This window comes from Bactrocera oleae, chromosome 2 (genome assembly GCF_042242935.1).
Source record: "Bactrocera oleae isolate idBacOlea1 chromosome 2, idBacOlea1, whole genome shotgun sequence".
NCBI classification, from domain to species: Eukaryota; Metazoa; Arthropoda; class Insecta; order Diptera; family Tephritidae; genus Bactrocera; species Bactrocera oleae.
Genome location: NC_091536.1, coordinates 79,544,505 through 79,572,387, shown reverse-complemented (window position 1 = coordinate 79,572,387; position 27,883 = coordinate 79,544,505). Strand labels below are relative to the sequence as shown.

Here is a 27,883-nt window from a genome sequence, read left to right as displayed (position 1 = left end):
TTCTTTGGTCAAAATGATTTCATTATAGTTAGTTGTGTATATGCGTGTGAGTGTCTATGTAAGCGTTTTACTTGCACATTTATGCTTGTTTGAATGTGTTAGTTAGTTTTTTTACGCAACGTTTTTCACACTAAAATTTTCCATTTCACATTATGTGTCAGTGTGTGTACATGTGTGTCCTTACCACATACTTACTTATTATATTTATTTCTTTTTTATTGTTTTAAAATCGCCTTAAATACTAGCGTACCAATTACAGCTATGAGTATTACATAAGAAAAAATATATTTTATATACATATATATGTAAGTATATATATAATATATATATGTTGTATTTATATATGCTTTGAAAATCAGAATACGAAATACAATTGTAGATAATAATAAAAGTGTTGATATGTCTAAGGAATTATTATCCTTCGTTTACACGGGTGTATTAGTGTGGCTTGCATTTACCATATATTAAATATGCGTTTATTATTTGAATACTTTAATTAAACACTATGTAATTGTATGTAACTCTAGCTGGCGGCGCTGACAACGAAAGTTGTCTCACAAAGAGACACTGAATAATATTCGCTTTTAACTACTACTTCTCACACATATGTATGTATATGCACATATGGTATTGTACATACATGTATATTGTTCGTTGCCCGGCTTAAAACTGATTTTGCCCACCACTAATTAAAAACGTATTCTTACAGCGCTACAGAAGTTATATATGTATACTACTATTGTACATGTATACATGTATCGGCACATACTACATACCATACATATTTATTCTATATATGTATATACATATTTATATATTATTATATATGCATAAATACCCTTCACAGAATAGTTTTTTGCTTGAACAACATTATTTTACACATTCTCATATTAAATACTCCATTTCTATGTGGTTTAATTTATACTTTATGTTTATTTATTTATCTGTTTTCGTTTAATTTTTCAGTTACACACTTAATACACAATCACAACGCAGAGTATTGAGATAAGATTTTCGAAAAGTTCCATTTTTAGCGCAATTAGTAGTTTGCGAAAGGTGAGCAGTTTATCTCTGTGTATTTCTTCATATACATATATATATACAACATTATTTAAATAGTACCTACACATGTATGTAGGTATGTATGTATGTATGTATGTATATATCGGTACATGGTATGCCTGTATGCAAATATATTATAAGTACGTATCTTTTATTGGAAATAAATTGGCCTACGCCATTTTCTATCGTTGATTAATTTCTATTACAACAACAGAAAAACAACAACAAGTCCGTAAAATAAAAATTATATTTTAGTGACGATTTCGCCACTGGAAAATCGGTGTTTTTTGAATAGTATACAAATCCGATTGTCATCAACTACTTATATATGTATTTATACTTATATACATTTGAGAAAAAACAGCAAATATTGCAAGCGCCACATAAAGACAAATTATTCGTAAAATACCTTTAGCAGCTTTACCAATAATACTGAACATAATAACCACAAATTATGTATATAAAACAAGACAAGGCGGGAGAATAAAACACTGTTTCATCAAAGAGTCACAAAAATTTATCGAGATTAAATACCCGTTTTTTCAATCCAAATCATTCGCTTAAGCAGAATAACTCTTATTAAACGTATATAGCATTCATTGAAGTTTTCTTATCGTTTCTATAAGAGGCTCAGAGACTCATGCTACACTTGAAATTAATCCATATGTTTTATAGGCAGATCTAACCTTAACATTACACGTGTTTAAATTTCGAAATTGTCGGTCGGCATCAGGCCATAAACATAGTGGATGTTCAAAAAGAGGCATTTAAAACGAAAAAATTACAAAAATCCAAACATCATTTGAATGATCGGGAAATACATTTGCTCGAGATAGCTAATACTCTATAGCAGGTCTGACTAAAAAATTTAACTCTGGCGTCACGCGACAGCAGCAGCAATGAAATTTACAATAACATAATTCGCAGAATGACAAAAAAATACGTCACTCCAAACTATATTTCTACAGAACTATTTAACAACAAAGCAATGTTTGCTATAGCTAAATGAATCCCACTAGTTTCGAGCGAGCACGGCGCTAGTCCAAGTCAACTTGCTTGCGGTGATCACTTTGGGTGTTATTCTTAAAATTGCTGTTTTTTTTGTAAAAGATGTTTTTCGGAGCAAAGTGAGTTATGAGCAACTTTGCTCTATTTTTGTAAGCGAAAAAGCTGCACAAAGTGGATTTATTGTTCTCAGACCTCAAAAAAACTGTCGCTAGAAAAGAATTTATCGACAAGGTGAATTTCATCGCCGGGACTTAGCTCAATTTTAAAGTAGAAGACCAATTGTACTACAAAAATTACGAAAAAAGGTCGAACTTGTTCGCTCTGGATCTCAACTAGATTTCGATTTAATTAAAAACATTTTTTTAGGTGATACGAACTTTTAACCAGGTTCGATTTTTATACCGATTGCTGTAGGTATCTGCTTAATGGGTAAAAATCACTTTTAACCCCCAAAAAATCTGCATTTTTGTATTACATGAGCAGTTATTAAATATTTTGATATATATATTAAGAAAAAATAAAATATAATAATCCTGTAGGCACAGATGCAAGGTTCAAGGAAGTTGTGAATGAAATTGTAAATTATTTTGGGCAAAAAAAGTATCCCAACATGCTCAAACTATTATTATAACATGTCATAAAAAACATTTTTACTCCGTCACATTTGGTTTTTTTCAAAATGTATGAGTAAGCGAGAAGCGGAATATACAGTATTTGTCGATGGTGATTGAAAGAAAGGTATGTAAACATTTAAAATTTGTCATCTAATTTAATTGGAAGAAATTAAAAAAAATATCAGAAGTTCCACCGAAAAATTTAAGATATTTGAAATAAATTGCGTTTAAAAATTGATAGTGATAACAAAAGTTGAATAACTTTATTTTTTAACTGGCAAATGATTTATTACCAAAACCTCTAACACGCTTGCTTTGTAATTTATTGTAACTTCTGAAGTATTTCGACTTAATAGCGCTTGTGTTTCTCTACATTTTATAATACTTTTGATTATTTTATTCAGTATTGTAAAATCAATATAAAAATCGTTTTTGTTTTTTTTTAACTAATTGAATAAATAAATTCTGAGCGAGAATTGTTTTCATTAGTTAGTGATGCAGGTACATATTCTTTTCATTAATTTTATAATAGTTTACGTTTGAATATACATAAAATCATAAAAGAAAAAGTAAAACAAACAGTAGAAATAGATTTTTATAAGAATAAATGAAAGTTGTATATTTTTCAATTATATTTTACAAATAATTAACATAAGTGAAATCAAATAAGGCAAATAGATAAAAAAACACAGAATTTCTTCTATTTAAAACATTTAATTTAATTAATATATAAAACATACAAACAAACAAACTTGTAAAAGTAATATTAACAAAAACATTAAGACATACTACTTTTAAAATTAATTAACATCTAAACTGTAATTTAAACTTGTATAATATAAACACAACAACGCTCTTATTCTCATTACAGCTAATTTATGATTACATTTTCCGTTTGTATGCCATTAATAAAAATAAAACATATATTAACAAAAAAAAAATAAATAATCCGACTGTCTTCTAGCTTCTAAAACGCGCTCAATCTCATTACATTTTTATTTGTTTTGTAATTTTTTTTTTTGATATTTGTAGTAATTTTTCTACACGTCGAAACTTGCTCATCCTTTTCTTAATTTACACTTAATATTTCATAATTTTAAGTTATCTACGTAGATTTTAATCTTATTTCACTTTACACCGTTCTGCACTAATAATACTTAAAATACTACACTTGAAGGCCTTTAGAAAGAAGAAAGTTTGGCACATATTATTTTTGTATTTTTTTGTTTTTACACTTTTTTGTTATTCGCATGTACATGTGTATCTGTGTGTGAGTGTGTGTGTACTTAATTCCTAGTTCTTGTATGTAAATTTTGGTTACTTTAATTAATTACAAGTAGCTGCGTTGTTTTGTAAATTTTATAAAGTAAAAATGCCATGGCGTATGAGCAACCAAAAAATCAACGAATGTAAATTGAAGGAGTGATCGCAAAAACAAAAGGAATAAAAATAGAAAGGGGTACAGTAGTGAACTACTCCTGTTCAATTAACACTTTGAGAGCATAAAACATATTTTTTGTTTATTAGTTTTAAACTTCCATTTACTCTGCATACTTTCCTTCAGTTTTGCAAAAAGTTCGTGGAAAATAAAAAAAAATTTAAATTTCATAAAAGTACATTTTTGAATGCTTTTTATAATTAAAGATTGCGTGTAAAAATTATTGTTATATTTTATAGTTGTCATAGCTAATAACAAGTTCTGTAAACGCTATATACTTATAAAGTAAATAGCCTTCTGTTGTCTTATATGTACGAGTATGCATTGTACGTATGTAGAATAGGCAAGTTGGAGTTCCACTGCACTCCTCGCACATTTTCGTTAATAATATAGAATTTCTGCTATAGTTATTTTTAGTTTTGTATTTTAGTAGAGTAGAGTAAGTATTTTTAAATATAATATGTGTATAATAATAATAGAATAATAAATATATATGTCTACAATACAACCATATAAATTGCTAATAGTTTTCATTTTGTATTCAGATGAGAAGTAAACTTAGAAGTAATTAGATAATACTAATTATGTATAAGTAAATATTTACTTAATTACTGTTTTCTTCTACATATACGGATAATCGCATTTTAATAGAGAATTTTACTACTTTAAACGTATGTATGTTTTGCATGTGTATGTATGTGTACAGTTTATATTTTTTATTTTATTATGACATATTTATTTTAGTATATAATTCTTTATTATTTCCATCGATATTGACAATGATTATGTCTTTTAAAATTGATTTAAATTTTAATTGTTTGTTTTTGTTTTTGTTTAGTAGATTTTTAATGTTTAATGACTTGTCTTAGCACAGTGGTGTGCAGCAATAGTTAGCGTTGATTTAATTTAATTAAATTTAATTTTACTTATTTTGGCAGATATATAGTAAATTGTGCTCACTCTTTATTCTTTTACTTGATTTTTATTTCATTTACTCATTTTTGTTTTCATATAAAACGCTGAAAATATCGTATGTTACAACTACAGCAAAACACAGACAACAACAAAACTTGATTTCTCTATTTAAATATTGAACAAAACGCTTGTACAAACGCTGATGCATTTGCGCAAACAAAAGTGTCTACAAGTAATTTGCACTTACATATCTACACATATTTCTGCATGCGTCTGTATGTGTGTATGCTTTTAGGTAGTATAGTTTTACGTATAATTAAGTGTTCGAGCATTGTAAGTAGTAACTGTGCCTCATTGTCATTTCATTCATTGTATATAATAATTATTGATTTGATTAAGTTCAAGAAAACAAAACAGAAAAACAACAACAAAATAATGAACAGGTCGATTAGGCGTACATTTGTAGCAGACCGCGTCTGTATTTAAGGTAGTTTAGGTAATCGTAAATTTAATTGAGTTAATCCGTTAGCATAGTGTCTTTTATGTCTTATTGGAAAGAAAACTATATATACGTACAACTAATATCATATTTATAAATTTCGAATTCAGTTATTTATTTTGATTTTTTTGTTCTATATTGAAGGTGTTTTACAGCATTGACGTTGGTACTTGGGTGTTTGGAGTTTGGATTAAGGGTATTCACACTTCGACGTCATTTGCGCCAAAACTCGTGTGGACTACTAACAAATTCATCTACGTATATGCTACTAATTTATATATACATATGTATGTATGTAATTATGTATGTACGTGTGCGTAACTGCGAACAAAGAATCCAACTATAATGTTTAATATCTTTATGTACGTACATATGCATGAGGAAATGTACTCGCATTGCACGTTGTGCAGCTTTTTCCAAATAGTATTTGTTAGAAATTTTATATGCGGTTACACTGTATATTTCTCTTCGTATACACATACATGATGGAAGTCGTATACATAGCATACAACTGCATGGCAAAGTCTGCAGGAGCATTATTTACAATAGTTAGTAACTAAAAGGGAGTGATGCAGGCTAAAAACGTGTTTAATCTCACTCGTTATCACTTGATTTTCATTAACTAAATTATTTTTGTTATATATACCTTATTACTTTTTAATTCAAACATGCTTAATTTTATTTCCTAATACATTTACGTATGTTTGTGAGCATGTATAGTTTTAAACCAGCGCACAGACAAACATACATATGTATGTATAAATGTAATCATTTATGTATATAACTAGTGTTCAAAGGATTCATGTTTTGCTTTGGTTTTTTTTTTGTTTTTTTGTTTTTTGGTGGAGCGCGAAAGACAAGTGTATAAATAATATATATTTATATATGTATGTAATATGCATATTTTCAATTTATAATCTAAACAACTATAACAACAATCATATATGCAAGTATGTATGTATATGTATTATAATTTTAATTTAACGATATCTTATTGCACCTTTTGATAATTCATATATATTTTTAAATTATTTTTTACCGCACAAACGTCATTTTCAATGCAGTTTTATTTACTAATTATGATAGCTTTTGAATAGTGTTAATCTCCGTTGAAAGTAATCAGCTTGAAATTGTAATGGAAGTACTTAGTTATCAGTGGCAAAGTATAGTCTGTGTATATGTTATAAAAGTTATAGCAAATTTAACATTTGTTATTTCAAAACAAACAAAAATAACAACAAATTTTTTAGATCAAAATAAAGATTTATAATTTTCAGTAGTTGTCGGAAGTTTAAGGGGCACACCTGGTAGGAAATTTAAAATAAAATCGATTTTTTCCATATTTCGATATATTTTATATTTTATACCTTTAAAAGTAACATGCCAAAATTTTAAATCGATATCTAGTTTTTGAGTTACAGCCTTCTAAAATGTAATCGCTCAAGTCGATCAGTTCGATTTTGTTTATTTTTCAACGCGTTTTTTATTTTTTGGAAACAGGATTTTTCAAATTTTCTGCAGCGATTAATCGGAGAATAATTAGCTGATCACTAACAAATTGTAACCACATATCTGTATATACATAGTTCTTCATGCAACACCTACCAGTTTTTTTAACCGATCATAAGTTCAATTTTGGCAGGCCAAAAACAACCAAAATTTGGATAAAATCAATTTTTTTAAACGTCATTCTTTCAATTTTTTTTCGATCTTTTAGTGATAATTTTTTTTTTAGAATTTATCCACGGATAAAGCCGGAGTCACTACAGCAGCGGCGAATGTTTTTTTTAGCGCCGCCGGAGATCGTTTATCATTCAAAAAGTATTTAAATTTTCTTTTCCAAAATTTTACTGTGCTTTCTAAAAATATGTATAAATATACAATTAAAATATTGGTTTTTTTTAATTCCCAAAAACTTTTTTTTTAGCTGTCAATCGAGGCGTGCCCCATATCGGAACTATGTATTTGCGTAAAGCGACACTTTTAACCTTTGAACTATTTTTTATAGCAAATAAAGGTAGATAAAGAAAGAAGAAATTTATATAACTCAATTTTTATTTAGTCTACGATTGCCAACAAATAAAATTGTGTATTTGCATAAATTAAATCATAAAAAACTGAGCTTATGTAATCAAAGTGCCTCAAAGATTGTTTACCTAACCTTATTGTTTTAAATTGGTTAACTTAATGTATATATGCATATATCAACATCAAAAAAAATTTCGAATATTGAAAAAAATTTAAGAAAATTCCAAATCAAATGTGGCAAATCGACTGCTAATTTATAGTCAACCTTAGTTGTTGTTGTACTCAACGCAAAATCGTTTGAGTAATGCGTCCAGAAATACAAATAAATTGTACACTTGTTGGAACTTGAAAATTAAGCATACAAATGTGTATATGTGTGTGTGAGTTGAATGAAATTACAAATTTTATTTATATTTATTTCTCTTTGTGTATTTTACTGCTAATTTATTTTGCATCGGCGGTTTGGTTTTGCTTTTTAGGAAATACTTTCAATTGCCATCGTTTTACCGTTAACTTCACCTCAAACACCCTCAAGAATTTCCTAAATGTTTGCTTCCATTATCCAACATTTAATCATTACGCTTAGCTAATGTTTAATAACTTCACATTTACTACAGAATTTACTTAATTATATGTAGACATTAATTAATTTGTAAATCTATAATAAAAACTCTCTTCGAAAGTAAAACAAATTCAATTACAACCTACATGTATGTTTATGCATTACAAGAACAACTACACGCACAAAATACAAGACTCGATTATTAGAAGAATATTTCGATTTTAAGAGCCATGGTGCTTCTTCGTTTCAACATTTTTGATCTACTAATAGAGTCCTCTAAGAGAGTTACATTGCTTTGCATACAAAATTAATTTGTATGTATGTATGCATGTATATATTCTATATATATATACATATACATATATTCACAATGTTGATATACATTTATTTTAGCAGACTGTTTTTGATAATGACTTTAAATATGATTAAATATTTAATTAAATTGTAATTGTAATTAACTTTAAGATTACGTTACATACAATAACTCTGCGATTGTCAGTTTCAAATTTCAAAATTTCAAATATATTCTCACTTGTCATTTACTCGCACATGCATTTTTGTTGTGCTCACTATGTTTTTGTTTACATTGCATGGTTGCATTTTAGCACTTCGGTAGTGAGTTCGGTATACTACATACGGCTATGTGGGATACACATTGCAATTCGGCGTCGGTCACTTGGTGACCATATACATATAATATTTGGGTAATTGGGTTGTAGGGCTGGTTTCCTCAAGGTATTGGGTAGTCGCTACTGGATTGGGGGTCTAAATTCAGGATTTTTGCTCAATCGACGATTGTTGTTGTTGCTGGTGGTGGTGACTTTGATTCGCGCTTAGCTGTTGGTTTTGCGCAGACGCAACTGTATTGTTACTCCTGGTGTTCGCTTCAGCGGATAATTGTTGTTGATGTTGCTGTTGTTGTTGTTGTTGCTGCTGCTGCTGCTGCTCCTGCACGCGATGTGTCTTCATGTGTGCGCTTCTACTCTTCACTTTATTAAAAACTCTGCGAGTACAAGGTGAAATGTCAAAAAGAAAAGAGAAATGCAAAAACACCGTTAGGTTTTATGATCACACCTAATCAATGCAAAAAGCATACATAATATAGCAACTATACACAGAGAGGCAAAATCGAAATATCGGATACAAGTACTTGGGCATCACAAAGCTGAGGTATGGCTACAAAAACAAGGTTGTCAAGAGATGAGGACGCACAAACTAGATACTAGGTATGTAAGCAAATACAAAGGCACATAAACAATAACAAGAATGAAGGTGAATGTAGGTATATGAGGATTTACAGGATGCAAATTACAAATAAAAATGTAATAGATGTGTATTTATATAACAGTATGTAGGTGAGGATGATAAGGACGTGACACAGCGATACATATAACATATCCAAACATTTCTATCCAAATACATATGTACATATATATCGTATAGAGTTCATAAATATTGTACTTAGCATGCACTAATGGTACTCGGAAAGCATTCGGTTGTTAGAAAAGTAAATTATTTTGTTAGTTTTGTTATTTTCAGCTCGTTTTGCTTATACGAACGCCGCTCTCGTAAGCGAGTGCATAGAGTACAATACGTATTCGATATGCTGAACAGATAGTTATCTGTGTAAGTCTGTTAAAAATTATTTATTTTGAATTGGGTGAACAATGGGTTGGAAAAGGAGCATTAATTATATTTAATAATAAAATAACTTCAAATTATATAAAACATATTTTTTGACTATTTAGATACGTCCTTTTCGAAAATGAAAACAATATGCAGCAAAATAAATATATAAAAAAGCGAATGCATAAAATGGGTCAAAAAACGTATGTCGCAATGTGTGAATGAATAGGCCTTGCCTAAAAAGGAAGGTTTAACAGAGCTCTGTACTCAAGGTCAAATCATTGACGACTGGGTAATTGAAACAAAACTGACTATCAGTGTTACCTTCGCTAAAAAGGTGGAGAAGGTTTCAAAAAATCTTACTAATGTGGTTAAACAAATATTTTCATGCGGCTAATTGCCTTTGGGATAACTGTGTATTATATCAATGTTTCTGATGAAACTTAATTTTGCATTAATTCACTGTGGTAGCCTCTTCCGTCTAAGTGAATTATTCTGCAAAATACCGCTCTCACTTGCACGAAAATGAGCTTTGGCTTTTGAAGTAGCCAAAGGCGTCTCTTAGGTGGTCCAATTTTTTACAGTCTAGATGATTCGCTTACCGGAACGAGTCTAAGCAAGAAAAATTGCTAGTGATTGGCTGTTGCCGTACCAATCATTGAAAAAAAAACTGCATTCGCATTCATACAACTCGTGATGCGGATTACTAAAGAAATCTATTGGAAAAATAATGTATTTATTTTTACTGCAAGTAGACCTTTTTATATTTTTAAACCAAACCAGGACTTTGTAGTTGCTTCCGCGAGTAATGAAATCGCTGGCGAAGAAATCTACGAGTCTTAAATCGCTGCAAATGAAATATTTAATCAACGAAACTCGATTCAAAAACGAACTCAAGTATTATTTACGGTACTTAGTAGGGTTATGTTAGTAGCCTATATATGCATATGATCTCTACGAGTGCAAATGAGTTTTAATTAGTTTTTTACATTTTTTTTTTGATTTAAGCTAAGAGTTTATTTACAAACGCATGGGGGTATTTTAATTAAAAACTCAATGATTTAAAAATGATAGGAGCAAGACTAGCGCAGCGTGTAAGTACTTAATATACATAGTATAAATTCAAACAATCCGAAACGTTTAGGTGACGGGAGAGGTTTTCTTTACAAGTGTTCACAACGTTATCATACGAGTGTTATTGGCTGGAGAGGGGATGTGTTAAATAATGGGATAATGGAATTAAAAATGGAATAACTTTTTTGAGTAATATATATTTATTATCGGCATGTGTGAGAGAGAGACAGACAGAGAGAGAGAGAGAGAGAGGAGTTTGAAATGAATTGCATAATTTTGAATTGAAATTGTAATTGTTTATTGAAAATTCAAATGGAAATGAAAGAGTAAATTATTTAGCAATGATTTGAACACCACTTACAATTTTACGCTTTGGCTGAGTGTGGCGCTGAAAGACACATGCCGGTTGCAGTGGCGGCTGCTGCTTCAGTGAGCGAGCTAGCACTTTCAACATGGGCGCGCTTGCGCGTGCGCGTCGTTATACAACAGCGTGGTGGTAGAGAGGAGCGACAACTCGCAATTCAACTTGTGACTTTTGACTCTGCGCGATTCATATATGTAGGTAAATAGTTTTTTTTTATTTTAGTTTTATATATTACAAATTATTATTTTTAATTATTAAATTTTTTTTAAATTGTAGTTCATGGTTAGTTGAGAAATGCATGTTATCGTTTGTTAATTTATGTAAACGTAGATTCAATGTCGTTTGATCAATTATTATATATACATATATATATATATATTTTTTTTTTTAATTATTGTGAAATTTCACATATTGTCATTCAATCGATTTATTTAGTGTTGTAATTCATATTTCATTTTATTTCGTTTTCAAACATGGAACAATACAATACAACAACAATAACAACAATTATTATTATCTTATATATCATTAAAATAAATCACTTCAATATATATGTATGTATGGATGTTTGTAAGATAAAGTATTGAGTTAGGAGTGAAATTACAAATGAGGATTTAAAAAAAAAAGTTAGGAAAAAAAATAAAGTTAATCAAATAACTTGACTCAGGCCAGAACATAGTATTTCTAGTGGTAAAATAAAGAAAAGGACCGAACAGAGTGTAAAGGCAGATTAAGATTTATTTTAATAGGCAAATATATACTTAAATATCTGTCTTTACAGATGTTTTAAAAACGTAAGATATATACATGGAACCTTAATATTGCAGCTTGAGTGTGACAGCTATAGAATATGTCTCTTTTCTATTCGCAAACGATTATGCTATATATTAATAGAGATAAAAGTGACTACTTTGTCGATACAATTTTCGAAAATATTTTTTGATTTTTGTTATATATTAGTATTACTCGATTTTATAAAATATAACCTAACATATTCTTAAATCATAGAATAAATAAATAATACTAAACGTGTAAATAAATTTAAAGTATGTTTGTGTGTAGGTATATGATTGTGAGGAACATTTGTAGCATAATTTCACGATAACGGTAACGGTAGCGTTTACGTTAATATGTTTTAATTTACGAATACAGAATGACAGAACGGAGTGAGAAATAGAGAGAGTGGAGGGGGAGTCTTACTTGCCGCACACCTTGCAGGGAAAGTCGATCTCCTTGGCGGTGCTAGCGGCACCGGGCACGCCGCTCTGACTAGCGTCTTTGGGTAATGCACCGGAGGCACTCGCACCGCCGACGCCCGTTTGAGATTGTGTCTGTGACGCACAGCCGTTAGTCTGTTGGACGACGCTTGTTGAGCCAACCGCTGTGGCACCGTTCGGATTAGTAGTGTTGCTTGTAGCATTATTGTTGTGATTATTATTGTTATTGTTGTTATGATGGCTATTAGCATTTCTACCGTAGGTATGTATGCGAGTGTGACCATGCAGGGCAGCTTTTGAGGTAAAGCTCTGTGGTATCAGCGGCAGCGCGATAAATATAAATTTGCATTTTTCATGGAAGGGAAAGTGAGATATAATATTAATTTTCTACTATCGGTGAAGTGATGTTGGAAAATGAGGGTTGTTGCATTCAAAAATAGTTATTTTATACTTAAATTTAGCTGCGAAAAACGTGGTTAATTGCCGATCACATTTAACGACAGTTTCGGCAGACAACCGTCACTTTGCCTTAGCGATTATAGAATGATATTGCTGTTGGGCAATTATGTGGCCTAAGGGATTAACTTACCGCAGAGCAATCCGGCACTTCGCAGACATACGGCTTCGGATCGTTCATTGGTGGTGGAGGTGGCGTTTCCGTTTTAAGATGTGATACTTTGTAGTCAACACAAAGTTTCTTCCAGAAGTAATACATATGCACACATTCACCCGAGGTCTTTGTACCCAACTAAATATAAAATTGAATGGATGTAAATTAACAGTGTATTGGAACCACCTCCAAACACTTACCTCCAACGAAATGCGTCCAAAATCTTTGCCATGGCGTTCCAGTCCTTTTAAGAACACCTCCAATTCGGTAGCGGACCATTTCATCTGGAATGCATTCGACGGTGTTTGAAGTAGAGTTAGTACTGCCGCAGCCATATTTCCTTGTGCTTTGAGTAGTGTGTGCAGCGCTACTTCTTCGGTGTGACTGCCCAGCGGCACTGCCGATGATTTGCTCAGGTCAATGTAGCGCATCAAAATCTTCTCATCTGTTTGTACGGTGGGGTCCCACAATTGCTCCGCACCCACAGGCTCTTCGACGTCGAAACAAGATGTGGTTTTGCACAGCTCACCATCGGTTGCAGCATCGCTACCCGCACTGTGAATGCGCTCTCGACAAGGCGGTACTTGTGCTTGATACGCCGAGCCCAGATTGACCTTTGATTCATCCGAAAAGTCGACTAAACCCACCGGATCATCAAAATCATCGTCAAAGCTATCGAAACCAAGCAGGCCCGTGTTGAGTTGCTTGCGCACACTGCAATACAGTCCGACACCTTTACGATCGGGATTAAGTATAGGCGCCGGTGTATAATGCGTACGCGAAGGTTTGCGCAATTTGGAGCGATACGGTGAGAGCGGATGATATTTGGCAAAACTTTGTGAAGTGCTGCAGTCACTGGAATTGTGCGGTCGCAGACGACGCTTCAGTATGGAATTGGTTTGGTTGGAGAGGGGTTGCAGCGTAGAAATTACTGTAGAAGCCGCAGGTAGCTGACATGAGGACGATGAGATAGGCAGATTGCAGGCACTCGACTGATTGCCTATTTGTTGCAAAGCGGACATTGAGTTGTTGGAATTACTGGAGTTGCTGGCGAAGTAGATATTGGTGTCGGTATTAATGGAGCTACCGGCGGACAGAAGACTCATATCGCCTTGTTGTCCTGTTATATGTATTTCCTGTTTGTCGGTCGAACCTGTAAAGACTAGCTGCTGCTGTAATATGCCACCATCAAGCGTGGAAACATGCTGAATCGGTGTGTTTACGTCAATGTATTGTTGCTGGTTTTGTACTTGCGGTAGATTTTGTAGATTGTACTGTAGCGTCGCGGGTGTGTCATTACCGTCCCCGACTGTTTGTTGCATTGCCATTGCTAATTGATTACCAACGTAGTCTCCACCGGTAGATGTTTGTTGCTGCTGTTGCTGTTGCTGTTGCATTTGATGTTCCATTTGCTGCGCGTACAGCATTTGCTGTGTAGTATGCTGCAATTGCTGCGATTGTGGTAGCGATTGTTGACTTTGTTGTTGCGGCTGAACATGAACCTGCTGCGTCGTTTGTATAATTTGTCCCCGCTGCTGACCGAAATCTCTCGGAGATGAGGATAAGAGCGGGTCATCCGAATTGGGCATCATTTGCGATTGTAAGCCCAAACCCGGCAAATAATACAAGTCAATAATATTCTCACCCGATTGCTCTTCGCAATTCAGATTGATATTTTCATCGGGTAACACATCGCGCAATACCTCTTTCACTTCTTCGGCTGTACCAATACTGCCGGTGAAAAATGATTCGGGTAAAGGCGAAGTTGCATTCCGCGAATCATTCAGAAACTCCTGGTCTTCATCCAAGAATGCCAGATTGCTTTCAGCAAAGTCACGTAAATCACATTCGGTGTCATCATCCTGCGTACCATTCAGTAAATCTTCTACCTTAATGGAACCATCGAAAGCGCTCTCCTCCAACACGGTCTTCAATTTCAATATTTTCTCGGTGTCGGTGAGCTCATGCTGATTGTCGTTGCTTTTGAAGAAAGTCACTTCGGTTGCGGACTGCGTGAGGAAATCGGCGCTGCATTTCTCATTGAAGAAAGCGTTTGTGACTTCGGAATACTGGTGTCCATCATCGACGTAGGGCGACGATTGCGTCATATTTTCATGACTGGAGGGTGGCGTTGGATATGCGAGCGGAGAATTTATAGGTGAGGATAATGTACCCAGTTGATGCGCGTTGGCACGCATGCTAGTCACAGCCTGTATCTGGGCACTATTTTGCATGATTAACTCCTTGGAATGAAATTGTTGGAAAGTAGGTAAAGTGGTGGGCATAGCATTGACACTACCGTCGGCTTCTAACTTCAAGTATTCGGCTTGAATGCAATTACCGCTATTGTCGGTTTGATCGCCTTCCGTGATCCCCACGCCAGTCACAGAGCCAAATTGTTCGGAATGTTCGCTTTTTAATTGTTGCGAGTCATCGTTGAGTAACTGCATTGAATCTACTGTCTGCAGCAACATATCCGTGTCAGCGACATTATAGACCTCGGCATCATCAAAAAATCCCGAGGTGTCACTGCTATAAGTGACCGTATACACATCACCACCTAAACTGCCGTCACCACTCTGCGATATGGTGAGTGATAGTGGCGTCGTGTCGTTCAGAGCAAGGCTGGCGGGGGTAGAAGATCGCAAGACATTAGCATTCGACTTGGCCATACGGGTGGGTAGAACCTGCACGTCGGACGGTATAATCACAGTGCGATTGTTGTTGGTGATTATTTGACGCGATCCGCCATTGCCGTTATTACTGCTACTGCTTCCCATATTTGTTATTGGGTTTGTACTGTTTAGTGGCTTCTTGGCAGTGACGGCGATGCGCGTTCCGCGCTTCAATAACTCAATGAGTGTAGAGTCTTTCGGATCGGTCGAAGTTCCCTTGGTAGTCGTTGTATTTGTCGTTGCTGCAGATTTCATCGTTGACGGATTCATCGTTGCACTGTTCGCTTGGAGAGCGGCACTCAAGCCCATACCCAAACTATGGCTCACATTACCAACTGTCTTCTGTTGCTTTGCGCTAAAAATTTCGATACCCTGCGAAATGCCGATTTGCTGCAAGCCCAATGTGCCACCACTGAAATTTTTGATTGTAGTTGCGGCAGGTAGCATAGTCGTTGTGGTGGCGGTGGGCGAATTCTGACTAGATGTGTTGTTGTTACTACTGTTGACACCATTACCGCCGCCGATGTTGCCATTGTGGCTGTGTGATTTGGGACTAAGGAAACTTTCTAGATCGCTAATCGATCGTCGGATTGTGGAAGTGCTGGACACGCTACTAGGTGGTGCAGGAACTACGAAGGCACCCTGTCATAGGCGAACACATCAACATAATTGTTTGAAAAGCAAAAACACCACTTTTCTACTCACCTTGTTCATATCTTTGCGTTTACTGATGATTTTCTCTTCGATCAGCGCACGCACGCCAATACTGGCTGTCTGCAGCGGTGGACCGCTGGGCTCTTTCTTTTCGGTCTTTTTGGTCTCGGGGTCTTTTTTAAAATAGCCTCCATGGAGCCGCATATGTCCGTTGAGTGCTGGTATATTCTTAAACTTGCGGTGACACAAATTGCATTCTACTTGCTTCTGATCCATCTTGACAATATTCAAGAGATGCGGATTAATGGCGGCCACAAATTGTTGATTAACCTCCTCTTCTTTGGCTTCAATGGGCGATGTTGCTGTGCTAGACGTCGCATCGGAATTGGACTCATCGACAGCTATGGATACATTTTGCGTGTTTAACTGAAAAAAGGGTGGGAATTAAAATGGAATAGAAAAATAATTATTGTGCTGAATTAATCCTCCAAGAAAGGGTATTGGCATTATAAAATGAGAGCTCATCAGCCGACCGAAAGCATCTTTTAGAAGATGTGTCTAGTTTTCATTGAGATACGTAATGGTAGAGGCCATATAAGTTTTTATAATGATAAATCGGTGGACTTTAGTGAAATCTACAGCTACCCCAAATAATTCAAGGATTAGCTAATATATTTCTATTTCTTTTGAATGTCTGTAATGCATGTCTTGATAAGATTTTTGGAAATATTAAAAAAATATATATATTTTATAAATACTAAGTGGGCCATGACTAAAGTAGGTAGCTCTGATTTAAGAACTAGAGAAAAGACATTATTACTTTCAGAAATTAAAATTTGCAACTTATCCTTTTCATGCTTGCATATGTATTATTCTTTCAACTTTTTAAACTTACTAGTTGCATGTTCCATGTACGCGGTCGACCCGATGAACCGCTCACTGCATGATGTGATCCCGTCCCACCAAGTGTAGACGAAGATGGATTTGTGTCTACTTTGTAAGAATTAACGCTGGTAGGTGAAGAGACCGTCACCTGTGCGCTCGTTTGCTTCGTCTGTTGCATAATCTTACTGATCAAATCTAATTGCTCGCGCGTCAAACCCTCACCGGCGTCCACAATACTCGTCTCGGCGAGGGAAATCGTAGGTGACGAGGCGGGCAACGAAACGCCACTCACAGATGACGCAGACGACGTTGAAGTGGGCGAAAGCAGAGTGACACCGGTCTTAATGGGCAAATTGATGGCTTTTATTTGGTCTTCGGTTAGCGCAACTCCGGTGGCCGCATCAACAATACTGCCACCTGTAGAGATGTAAGTGCGTATGCATGTAGCACCGTCCGGTGAACTGGCATCCCCTACAAAAACATGAAACCCCATAACATAAGACGTTCTGTCATGTATATGAACGGAGTTCTACTTACCACTTGCTGTGGCCGGTGAAAGACTTAGGCCGTTCGGTGTGCTCGAGGTTGGTGAAAGTGTTTGATTTTGTGGTGTTATTATGCCCGAATGATGATTCTCGGTGTGACGGCGCAGGGAACGTGCATCACAGTATGATTTGCCGCAGCCCTCAGCTTTGCATTCGTATGGCTTTTTGTTGCGATGTGTCATCATGTGGCCATTTCTGTGAGAGCGAAACGGAAGGAACGACGGTATGCAGATGCGAAAAATTATTGTGTTATTTTATTGTCAAAAAATGCATCGATTAAAGTGTTTGCAAATAAGTACAAATAACTGTAATTAACTTACAAGTGATCTTGTCGCTTAAACGCCTTCGAACACATCGCACACACGTATTTCCGCTCGTCGCTGTGCGTCAGTTTGTGCTTCGCCAGCGCTGACGCATTTCCAAAGATTTTACTACAGATCTACAAATATCAAAGAACGAAAACAACAACAAGACAAAATGTTGTATAATTATACCAAAATATATTTTGCTTGCGTTATAGACAGACACACACACAAACCAGCAAGTCTGTACGACTAGGAAATTGGAAATTGGAAAACAATTTTGAAAACACCATAAACGTGCTGCAAAAACGCAGGAAAAATAACAAAAAATAAAATATAACAAAAACGTAAAACAAAAAATGAAGCAAAAAATGACAAGCATCGGAAAATACATGAGCATCATTAAGATCACGCCGAACTCGCGTGTTTCCACCGCCATTTGTGCCCAAACGAGTCTGCGGAAGTGTGCGCCAGCAGTCAACACCCACCCAATAAACCAAAACATCTCCAATTAGTGCAAAGACAATTAGAGATAATGAAGAAAATTATCTTGGGAAATTGTTTTAATTGTTAAGCCAAATTCCTCCCAATGGATTGGCGTTTAGGGGTCTGATATGTAAATATGGTGTACTTATCAAACATACTTACACATTTCACTCACACATGCACTTGTTCTAATTATTGTATTAGAAATCTTATTAGAGTACTTTGTTTATTTATTCATGTAATCTGGCGTATTTAGCAAATATGGGAGAGTTTATTTGTGTGCGTTTATGTTAATATGTAACCACAATTTGGGTATCAATCAGCGAGTTTTAACTCAAAATTGTAGTCATAAATATTTTTGCTTCAAAAATATACTACTTCGGCTTTTATATATAAGCAGATATTTTGTATTATTATATTGTATAGATTTGCCAATCATAGCTTTAGACATTACCCTCGAGGAAATACGCATATTTCACCATTCCACACTCTATGAAATCAGCAAAAGATTAGTGTTTTAGACATTGAGGTGCAATTTTTTATTTAGGTTATAATTTCAGAAGTACGTCAATTAAGTGCTAAATCACTTGTTACTACAAAAAAATTGCTGGGATCTATTTTCAAACAATCAAAGCGCCAGTTGCTATCATCCAAAGCAAAGAGTGGCTGCTGTTTTCAAAAAAATCGACCTGAAATTGTCCGATATTTTTGATACCATCGATTGATCAATATATCAATACTTCCATATTATTTTTCAGCTATCTAGAATTCTATATACATGATATATAATTTTTTGTAACAGTAAGTAACAGCTCTTCTAGCTTTAGAGTTTCTAGCCAGGCTAATAAAAGAGACATTACAAATAATTTCTTCGAAGAAAAATAATAGTGTCATAATTCAATTACCTACAAGTATATACCGTATACGATTAATATTGTTGGAGTAAATTATTTATTTTTTCATTTCGGTATTCGATTTTTACGCCTGACCTATTTTCCTCAAGTTATGAGTTTATGAGTTTATCACTAAAAATTGAGCTAAACTGTCAGATACATACGTTCATGAACAGTGAAACTCAATAATTTTCATTTAAAATGAAATGTTTGGATCTTTACCAAATAACTTAAAATTTCGTTAAATGGATTTCTTTTTGACAGTTATAAGAGGAGCTGACATAGAGCGGTATTTAAATTCTGACTGCAAACATGTTTTATTGAAAACAAGTTACTGAACCATAAAGAAAATATATTATGTATATGAAATATGTAATCTTAGTCAAGCTCAAACGCAACTTTTAATTTAATGTTTTAAGCAATAACCGATGTTTGGATGAAAAAGAGACGCTGGGCGAGTGCCGACGGCTCAAACGAGGCAAATATCCGAGTTTGGAAGAAGAAAAAGAAGCTCCACGCGGAGTATGGCGTATTGGTGTGAATATATGAAAAATCTGAGAGTAACCACATCTTCTCTTTATATGGAGTTTTTCTTAAAATCACAAAACTAGGTAAGAATGTCAAATATAGCCTCCATGTGCATATATTTTTGTGGTTTGCGAGAGTACTTAGTAAATAGACGCATATTTTCAAATTAATTTAAATTTCCCTAACTGTTTTTAGAAATTTTTTTCGCATTTAAGTGGGCCCCTAATTATTACAAAATGCTAAAGATTTGTAAATAAAATAGCTGTTTTAGCAGTAGAATTTTTTTCCAGGAAAGCTTTAAATAAACAAGCTTACACCTATAACTTAAAAGCCCAAACTGTGGTGCTTCCCTGAGGTGAAATCCAAATACATACATACTTACATGCGAGCATACATTTTACTCTAAATAAATATTTTAATTGACAAGTAAATGCAACAAAATAAATTTAACGACTCTCAACTAATGGACAGGCACTTAAGTACAATATATTTCGTTCATATTTATGAAAATGTCTATCTAAATAGTCATAAGTTTGAGCAGCTAGCAGGCCATTACGTAGTAGTTCCACGTCGAGAGCAATGACTGTAATGTCTAAAGTATACAAAAAAATATATATTAAGTACAATAAAAACACCGAATTATTCACTTTAAAAATATCCATGTGCACACGACGAAATGAGTAACCTTTAGACGAAACTCATAAGTGACCTCATTTGAAGTGACCGCTATAGTTATGTTTTATTATTTGTTTGTACGAACTGACTTTACAAAGTATTTGATGTTTTCACATTAGCTTAAAAAGATGAATAAACTTGGCAACTTATGCCGTCAATGTGAGCGAACCTTCAAACCTTTGAACCCTTTTTTATTTTATTTTTTATTTAAAGAGTCAGTGACTGAATTGCATAATACTTTATAATGATATAAATGACTTCATATTTCAAGTTTAAGGTTCAATGAATGCGTAAGTAAATTTTCAAAAAAAAATAATAATAAAAAGAAGTAAATAAATAATAACTAATAAAGTAAAAAATATCACAACGAAATTTCCTTGCGGGTATTCAAAGCTAAGCATGTAGCAGTGTACCTCTTTCCGCTTGGGTGCTCTCTACATTTGTAATTCCGAATGCGCAAACCATGTATACCTACATCTGCACCATAAATGTGTAGATGCGATGGAAAATTCTGGTAAAATGTTTATTTGTGTAGATAATTTACTAATGCATATATGTTCAGTAGTAAAATTACTAAATGAGCCGTGAATCTCCTCGCGAAATGTGAAAAGTGAATATTTGGTAATGCGCGAAATGTTTATTACATATCTATTCTTTATTATTGCACAAACTAGAGAACTCAAAAATACAATGATTTACTTTCGGTGCCTATACTTCTTGAACAAATAAACTTATGAAACATGGACGCATTTCTAATAAAATACAACTCTAAATTTTAACATAGTTTATTATTATTTAATTAACAGTACTGTTACTTTAATAATTCATTATTTCTAGTAAACTTGCAGAAAAGCGGCCATAACTTGTCAAAATTAACTAAACTAAACTACTACTACTTTTTTTTATCTTCCGAAAAATTTTGTATGGTCTCTATTTAGAAACGCATATTTATTAAGTAAAATGTGGTACAAATTCAACTCACATTGGTCATGCATCTATAAACTCGTACAGTAGTATATAAAAATAACAGTTCATATCTCCTCTTCATAACATTAGCTGAATTTCTTTTAGCCTGCAATTTGAATCCCCTCGAACAGACAGTTCATCAACTCATTCAACGGAAATGACGTTTTGGAAGTCTAAACACCCTCCGTAGAGAACGAAGTGCTCCAGTTGAGTGCCAAAAGAGAGTAAGTCTCTCTTCATGGTATTCTGGTACTGGAGTAGACTATAATCATACCAAATCTGACTCCGTTCGTCACGCCAACCGTGTGTCCTGCATCCAACGAGTACTCGCATGACATAAGCCAACTCTATAAATGATGACGCAGACCTATTACGATTCCGTAATTTGGAGAAATGCTGCGGAGTTGACAGTCGTTGGCCGGGTAAAATCCATGTACGTTACGATTACCACTGTCGTAGTATCCCATACAACACAATTATACTCTTTGATACGACGTATTTAACATTTATACGAATTAATAACACACACATATGTCAAGGTGTACTGAGCAGGAGTTCATTTTACTTTTCAACAGCGGTTGCTATATTCTTCTTTATTAAATCACATGAGCAATTTAAGCATACATTTTTACTATTATGCTATAAACTAAATTAGAGATGATTTTCCTTTTGTGCTTCTAAACTTACATGGCGCCCACATATAATATTGTTGCTTCATCACATTACAACAAAAAATTTTATTGTTGCAATCAATTCGAAAGTGCTAACACGCCGCCGCAACAATACTACCCAAATTGCTACTTAACCAACTTCTGGCACTCGCCTCTCCCCAATTTATAGCAAACCCTATCGAGACAAATTAATCAACCGCGCATTGTGACAACCCGTATCGACATAATACATCTGAACTTGGCACCCGCCATCTACCCCCACCGTTTTGTCCCGCAATCATCCACTTGGACTTACCTGGCACTGTTGTGGTCCATGACGCGTTGGAGAAGATAATTTGGTGCGATTCTTCTTGAGCGTCGCGCCCGTCGCAGCGCTCGCCGTGACACTTTTGCTGCTGCCGCCGCTCTTCAGAACGCCGCCGCCACTGTTGTTGCTGTTGACACTGACTATGCTGTCGTTGCTGCTGCTCGACGAACTAAAATTACTGTTGCTGCTGCAATTGCTGTTGCTGTTCGTGTTGCTATGATTCAGTAGCGACGATGAGCTGCTCGTGCTGCTATTGCTCATTATCTGTGCCAACGAGGTGACGTTGTTGGTGTTGCTGCAACTGCTGCTGCGTATCAGGCAATTCTTGACGTAGCTGCTGGTCGTCTTGTTGGTGGTATTCGTTGCTGTGGACACCGTTTGCACGGATGACTTGGCCGTCGTGTGCGCCGTTGTTGTTGCGGCGTTTGTTGTTGTTACTGTTGCCACGCTGGTTTGATTGCGACGACTGATTGTGACTTTGTTCGCAGGTGCGGAGGTGGACGTGGAGATGCTGCTGTTGCTCGGCGCACTGCTCGTGCCGTTGGTCAGGGTTTTTGTGGTTTTATTGTTGTTGCAGTTGCTGCTATTACTGCTAATCGGATTAGTATTATGATTTGTTATTGTTGTTGACGATGTTGACACCAGCGCACTGCTGTGATTCTTAAATGCTGCAAATTGTTGACGACGAAATCATGAAAGGTTAAACGCTTGGAGGAGTTCAACGTTTTGTAGCATACTTACAGGCTGTCTGCAGTGAACCGAATACGTCGGCCAACATCTCCGGGTCGGGATAGCCGATGGTCAAGGCATTTTCCAAAGACGTTTGCGCTGGCGACTGATTGGAATCGGACGAGTCTCTCAATTGTAGCGTAACGGAACCTTCAGTGCCGACAGAGGCGCTACACATCAAAACACGCGGCGACGACAAGCTCGTTAATGGCAAATGAATACTTTTCTGCACCTGCAATGACCGAACACACAAAGAAAACAATACATGCAGCATAAGTATTGAATTCAAAAATAACATTTTCGAAACTTAAAATTAAAATATATAAATTTCGAGAAATTCGCACTAAGAGACAAGTAAATGCTTCACAAGTGAATAATATTATTCAATTTTACTAGCAGAATTTCGCCTGCCGCCAGCGCTAGTCACTTAAAATTAATTATTTAATATTATGTGCGGGCTGCCTTTGCGCACGCTGGGGCTTTCATATATCCTACGACCGTCACACGATCAATCGTCGCCCATTTTCGCAGAGACTGCCAAACAGCTAATGTGCTGACTAAAGGCTAATTAATTAAATGTGAATGCATTCACTCTTGAGGTCCAATAAATGCCCGCGTTGTCGCGCCATGGACATTTTTGGGCCATAGTAATGACGGAAGTACGAAATATAATTTTGAGGGAGCAAAGTGCGCATTTGTCCTACCGCAAAATGGCAGGCGAATGTGAAAATAGCAAAATGCAAACAAATTACGGACAGCTAATAAATGAACGGTATATTTCGAGATTTTGGTGCTAATTTAAATAGCGTCTAAAGGCAATGACATCTCATTTGTTTATTTAAAAGCTGCACTTAGCACAAATAATTGAAAAATCAGCTGTACATCAGCAAATATGAATCGGTAAGATTTTTAAAATATTTTATGAATATCATCTGTTACCCACAATTATTAAAACCTATATTAATATGAATGCGAATACGAAAAAAGATAAAACGTTAACTTCGGTCAAACCGAAGCTATGTATAATACCCTTCACAAATACAAAATAATCCTTACAAGAACTTGATTTTGATAGGTCAGTTTGTATGGCATCTGAACCATTTCTTCGGAGATTGCATTATTGCGTTAGATAATAATCCATACTAAATTTCATGAAGATATCTCGCCTAATTAAAGAGTTTTCCATGCATGCACTTGATTCCGATCATTCAGTTTGTATGTCAGCTATATGCTATAGTGATCCGATATCGGTGGTTCCAATTCCGAGCTTCTTGGAGAGATAAGAACGTGTGCAAAATTTCAGATCAATATCTTAAAAACTGAAGGCCTAGTTCGGGTATATACAGACAAACAGATGGACTTGGCTAAATCAACTAAACGACTAATTTATATATGTATAGGTATACCTAATAGGGTCTCTGACGTTTCACTGTTCAGGGTATAAAAATATTTTTCCCCAGATTGGTGCAAGGTTTTCTATGTTCGTGTGAAGTTTAATCACCATACATATATCAATTCGTGTATGTTTAGCAAATGTTGGTTTACGACGCGAAAAGATGTGGTATCATAAAGCATTCAGTAAAGGTCCTGAAGTCATCGCAAACTTTTCTCATGCGAGTCTGACATTCACGTCTGTTAATGACGATAACATTGAAATAATTTGAAGAAATGCGCTTGAAAATTATCATGTTGACATAAAGAGAGATAGCAGAGAATCTTTTATGGATCCACTCAAGACATTTTGGTTTATGTTTTCGGTACGAAGGGAATCAAAACTAGTCTCGCGATGCCGTTGAATCTTTTGCAAAAATTACGTCAAGTCGAGATTGGAAAAGGGATTGTTGACAACGTAGCTGAGGACCCTAAAATCATCGAAGGAACTGATGACGAAATGTGGGCACAAAAGCCTATTTTGAAGGCGATAATAAAAAATTGTATTAAGGAAAAAGTTTTTTTGTTTTGACAGCCAAATTTGATCATACGCGTATAGTACAGAAAAAAATTAAGTGTTTTGATTTTTTAACAGTAATGAGAGCCATGGTTACAAAAACTTATTAAAATAGTAATATGATTACCTACAAATATGATTTTAGGTTTCTGAACAGATGATATTCAAAACACGATTCTCAACTAGAAAATATCGCAGAAATAAACGTTTTCTTTTAAGCGTCTTAAACCTTTAAAGCAGATGTTCCAATATTTCGCTTTTACCATAAACAAAAATCTAATTTCGTTGGAAAACCAATAGATACAGACAATCCATGCAAAGCCGTTCTAACCGCAAAATCGATAATAATTTTTTTGAGAACAAATATATTTAATTTTATTGAGCCACAAACATATGTGTACCGATTGAAAGCTCTCATATTTAAATAATTTAATAGTTTTCGTTCAATTTTATTGCATTTTGAATTTGATAATTCCGCATTATTCCCTGCATATTGTGTGCTGTTTCTTATTTTGAAATGTAGATATACACATAAAATCATTAATAGAGCATCATCATTTGGCCAATCGCTGTCTCGCACTGCCTTTTATTGGGGGCCGAATGGTTCATTGGGCGGTTAAAGCCGCCATTCTATCGCAGCGTTTGGCCGAATTCGCGCCACATGAAATCATGAAAACTGCAGCGCCAACTGAATACGCGGAGAATTCGAGGAATTTCCCAAAAGCAAAGTTGAATGCATTTGAAATGCATCATTGCGGGCCAAAGCAAGCACTTACAACAGAACTGCAAGCAAAACAACACGAACATATTCAGCATCGAAAAATGAAGAGCCCACAAAAAATGTCAAAAGGCGCTAGAAATTTCGGAGACAGAAGTGAAAAAGAAATTAGAATTGGTTTAAATAGAAATAAATAAATCACACACGCATATTTGTGTACAGACAAGTGTATGTGTGATTTGAGAAAAATACAAAATTGCTGCGAAGCTTAAATTTATTTAAGACTAATAATGTTCAGCTATCGGTACGCAGGGAAGCTCTTTCTTCTATGGAAACCTAATACATTGCGAAATCTTTAATAAAAAATAGCAACACTGGTGAAGTATGCGACATTATGCCGTCACTTATAAATCAACAACTACATCACATACACCTATAAATATCTAAATGAAAAGAATAGAAAATATCTAAGAAAATTCTGGTTCTCATTTTGAAGGAGAAACATTAATTTTATAATTAAAGTAAAAATATATTCATAAGATTTAATTGCGAAAATATAATCCAAATTATGGAAAAATCGAAAAAGAAGACTTCTCACACCGGAAACGTATTTTTCCAATAAATGCATAGCCCACAAAACAGATTTCGTGTCTCTCGAAGAACTGGTGTCACACGAATGCAGATTGGTTCAATTGATTTTCTGATTGCCAGCAATTCGAAGTCTCTGCTACTTATTTCCAATTCACGATGTTAAAAGAAACAGTGCTCCAAGTAAGATGAAGTATTTCATTATCATTGTTCAAGAACCAGAAGCAGCTTCTAATGAGCTAGTTTTAACCTAGCTCAATTTCCTACAAGGTAAGTTATTCATATGTGAACGTGTAGTTACTATGGACGCCTATGAGTACAGCGGCGCACAAATATACCGTAGTACCGACAATTTTGTTCCCTGCATGTTTGGCGTTTTATAATAAAATATATATTCCTTTAAAAACTATATATCCTTTACCGTAAATTTTAGAAAAATAAATTAATAACAGTAGGTTTTGATTTGTTTTATTTTTTGTTATTTTTTTTATTTTTTTTTTTTTGTTAAAGCAAAACAATATACGTTAGTTATTTCTATACCTGGGAACTTCTCTTTCTTTATAGGTAATTTTAGTACATTTAACTCCATCATTTTTTTATTTTCCAGTTTCCATACCATTAAAAATTCAGAGGACGATACGAAAAGTAGCTCTATGAATGCAGACCAGGCTTAACGCTAGTCGAAGAAGTGCACGTGGGATATGTTAAATTTCGTAAAGGTTATATGAGCATCAAAGATGATAAACGAAGAAAAGTAATTGCGTACAACAATAGCTACACTGAATGGAGTTATCGTAATATCGTAATAATCGTCTTATATACCATACCTGCAAATTATATTGATCAAGATTTTTAAAGTTGTAGCAACTATTACCCATCAACGGTATTATTTTTGCATAAAGTAGCTATAGGAAAGTCCCGCATTAATTTTCAATCGAAGTATAATGTAAAAGATGGCCTACTAGGTAGGTGGTCATCAAGAGATTAACAATTCTCATGAAAAGTGTTATAAAACTTTTTTGGGTGTATTTACAACCTAAAAGTTACATTGAAGTCATAAATATGTTTTGCTATCAAAAACTCAAGTAAAACTTCAAAATTTTACAACATCTAGCTAAGTTGATTGAGCACATGAACACATGTACGTATGTATAAACATTATAATAATAACGGCATACCGAGTATAAATGCACAAACATATCATACATATATATGTAAAAAGTAATAAAATCTAACAGACAACAAGGCGGCATCAATACGCCCGCTTGAGGAATAAAAAAGTCTCGGCTAATAACG

The 27,883-nt window shown here is 34.6% G+C and overlaps 1 protein-coding gene across 8 annotated transcripts in view; it reads right to left on the bottom strand.

The window, feature by feature from the left end:
• Nucleotides 1–7,933: 7,933 nt before the first annotated feature.
• LOC106615214 (uncharacterized) overlaps nucleotides 7,934–27,883 on the bottom strand; it is an 80,755-nt gene continuing 60,805 nt past the window's right edge. For 3 of the 8 annotated variants that reach the window (XM_070105776.1, XM_070105775.1, XM_070105777.1), the window contains 10 exons: nucleotides 23,346–23,565; nucleotides 22,593–23,272; nucleotides 18,097–18,215; nucleotides 17,769–17,971; nucleotides 17,242–17,702; nucleotides 16,398–16,772; nucleotides 13,218–16,334; nucleotides 12,997–13,155; nucleotides 12,391–12,716; nucleotides 7,934–9,129 (listed from right to left, as the gene is read on the bottom strand). In XM_070105776.1, the coding sequence (XP_069961877.1) occupies nucleotides 8,898–9,129; nucleotides 12,391–12,716; nucleotides 12,997–13,155; nucleotides 13,218–16,334; nucleotides 16,398–16,772; nucleotides 17,242–17,702; nucleotides 17,769–17,971; nucleotides 18,097–18,215; nucleotides 22,593–23,272; nucleotides 23,346–23,565 (5,892 nt within the window). In that variant the 3' untranslated portion in view covers nucleotides 7,934–8,897. Of the gene's footprint in view, nucleotides 9,130–11,187; nucleotides 11,368–12,390; nucleotides 12,717–12,996; nucleotides 13,156–13,217; nucleotides 16,335–16,397; nucleotides 16,773–17,241; nucleotides 17,703–17,768; nucleotides 17,972–18,096; nucleotides 18,216–22,592; nucleotides 23,273–23,345; nucleotides 23,566–27,883 lie in introns of all 8 variants that reach the window. The other 5 variants (XR_011394876.1, XR_011394877.1, XM_070105778.1 and 2 more) reach the window with 5 other exon arrangements.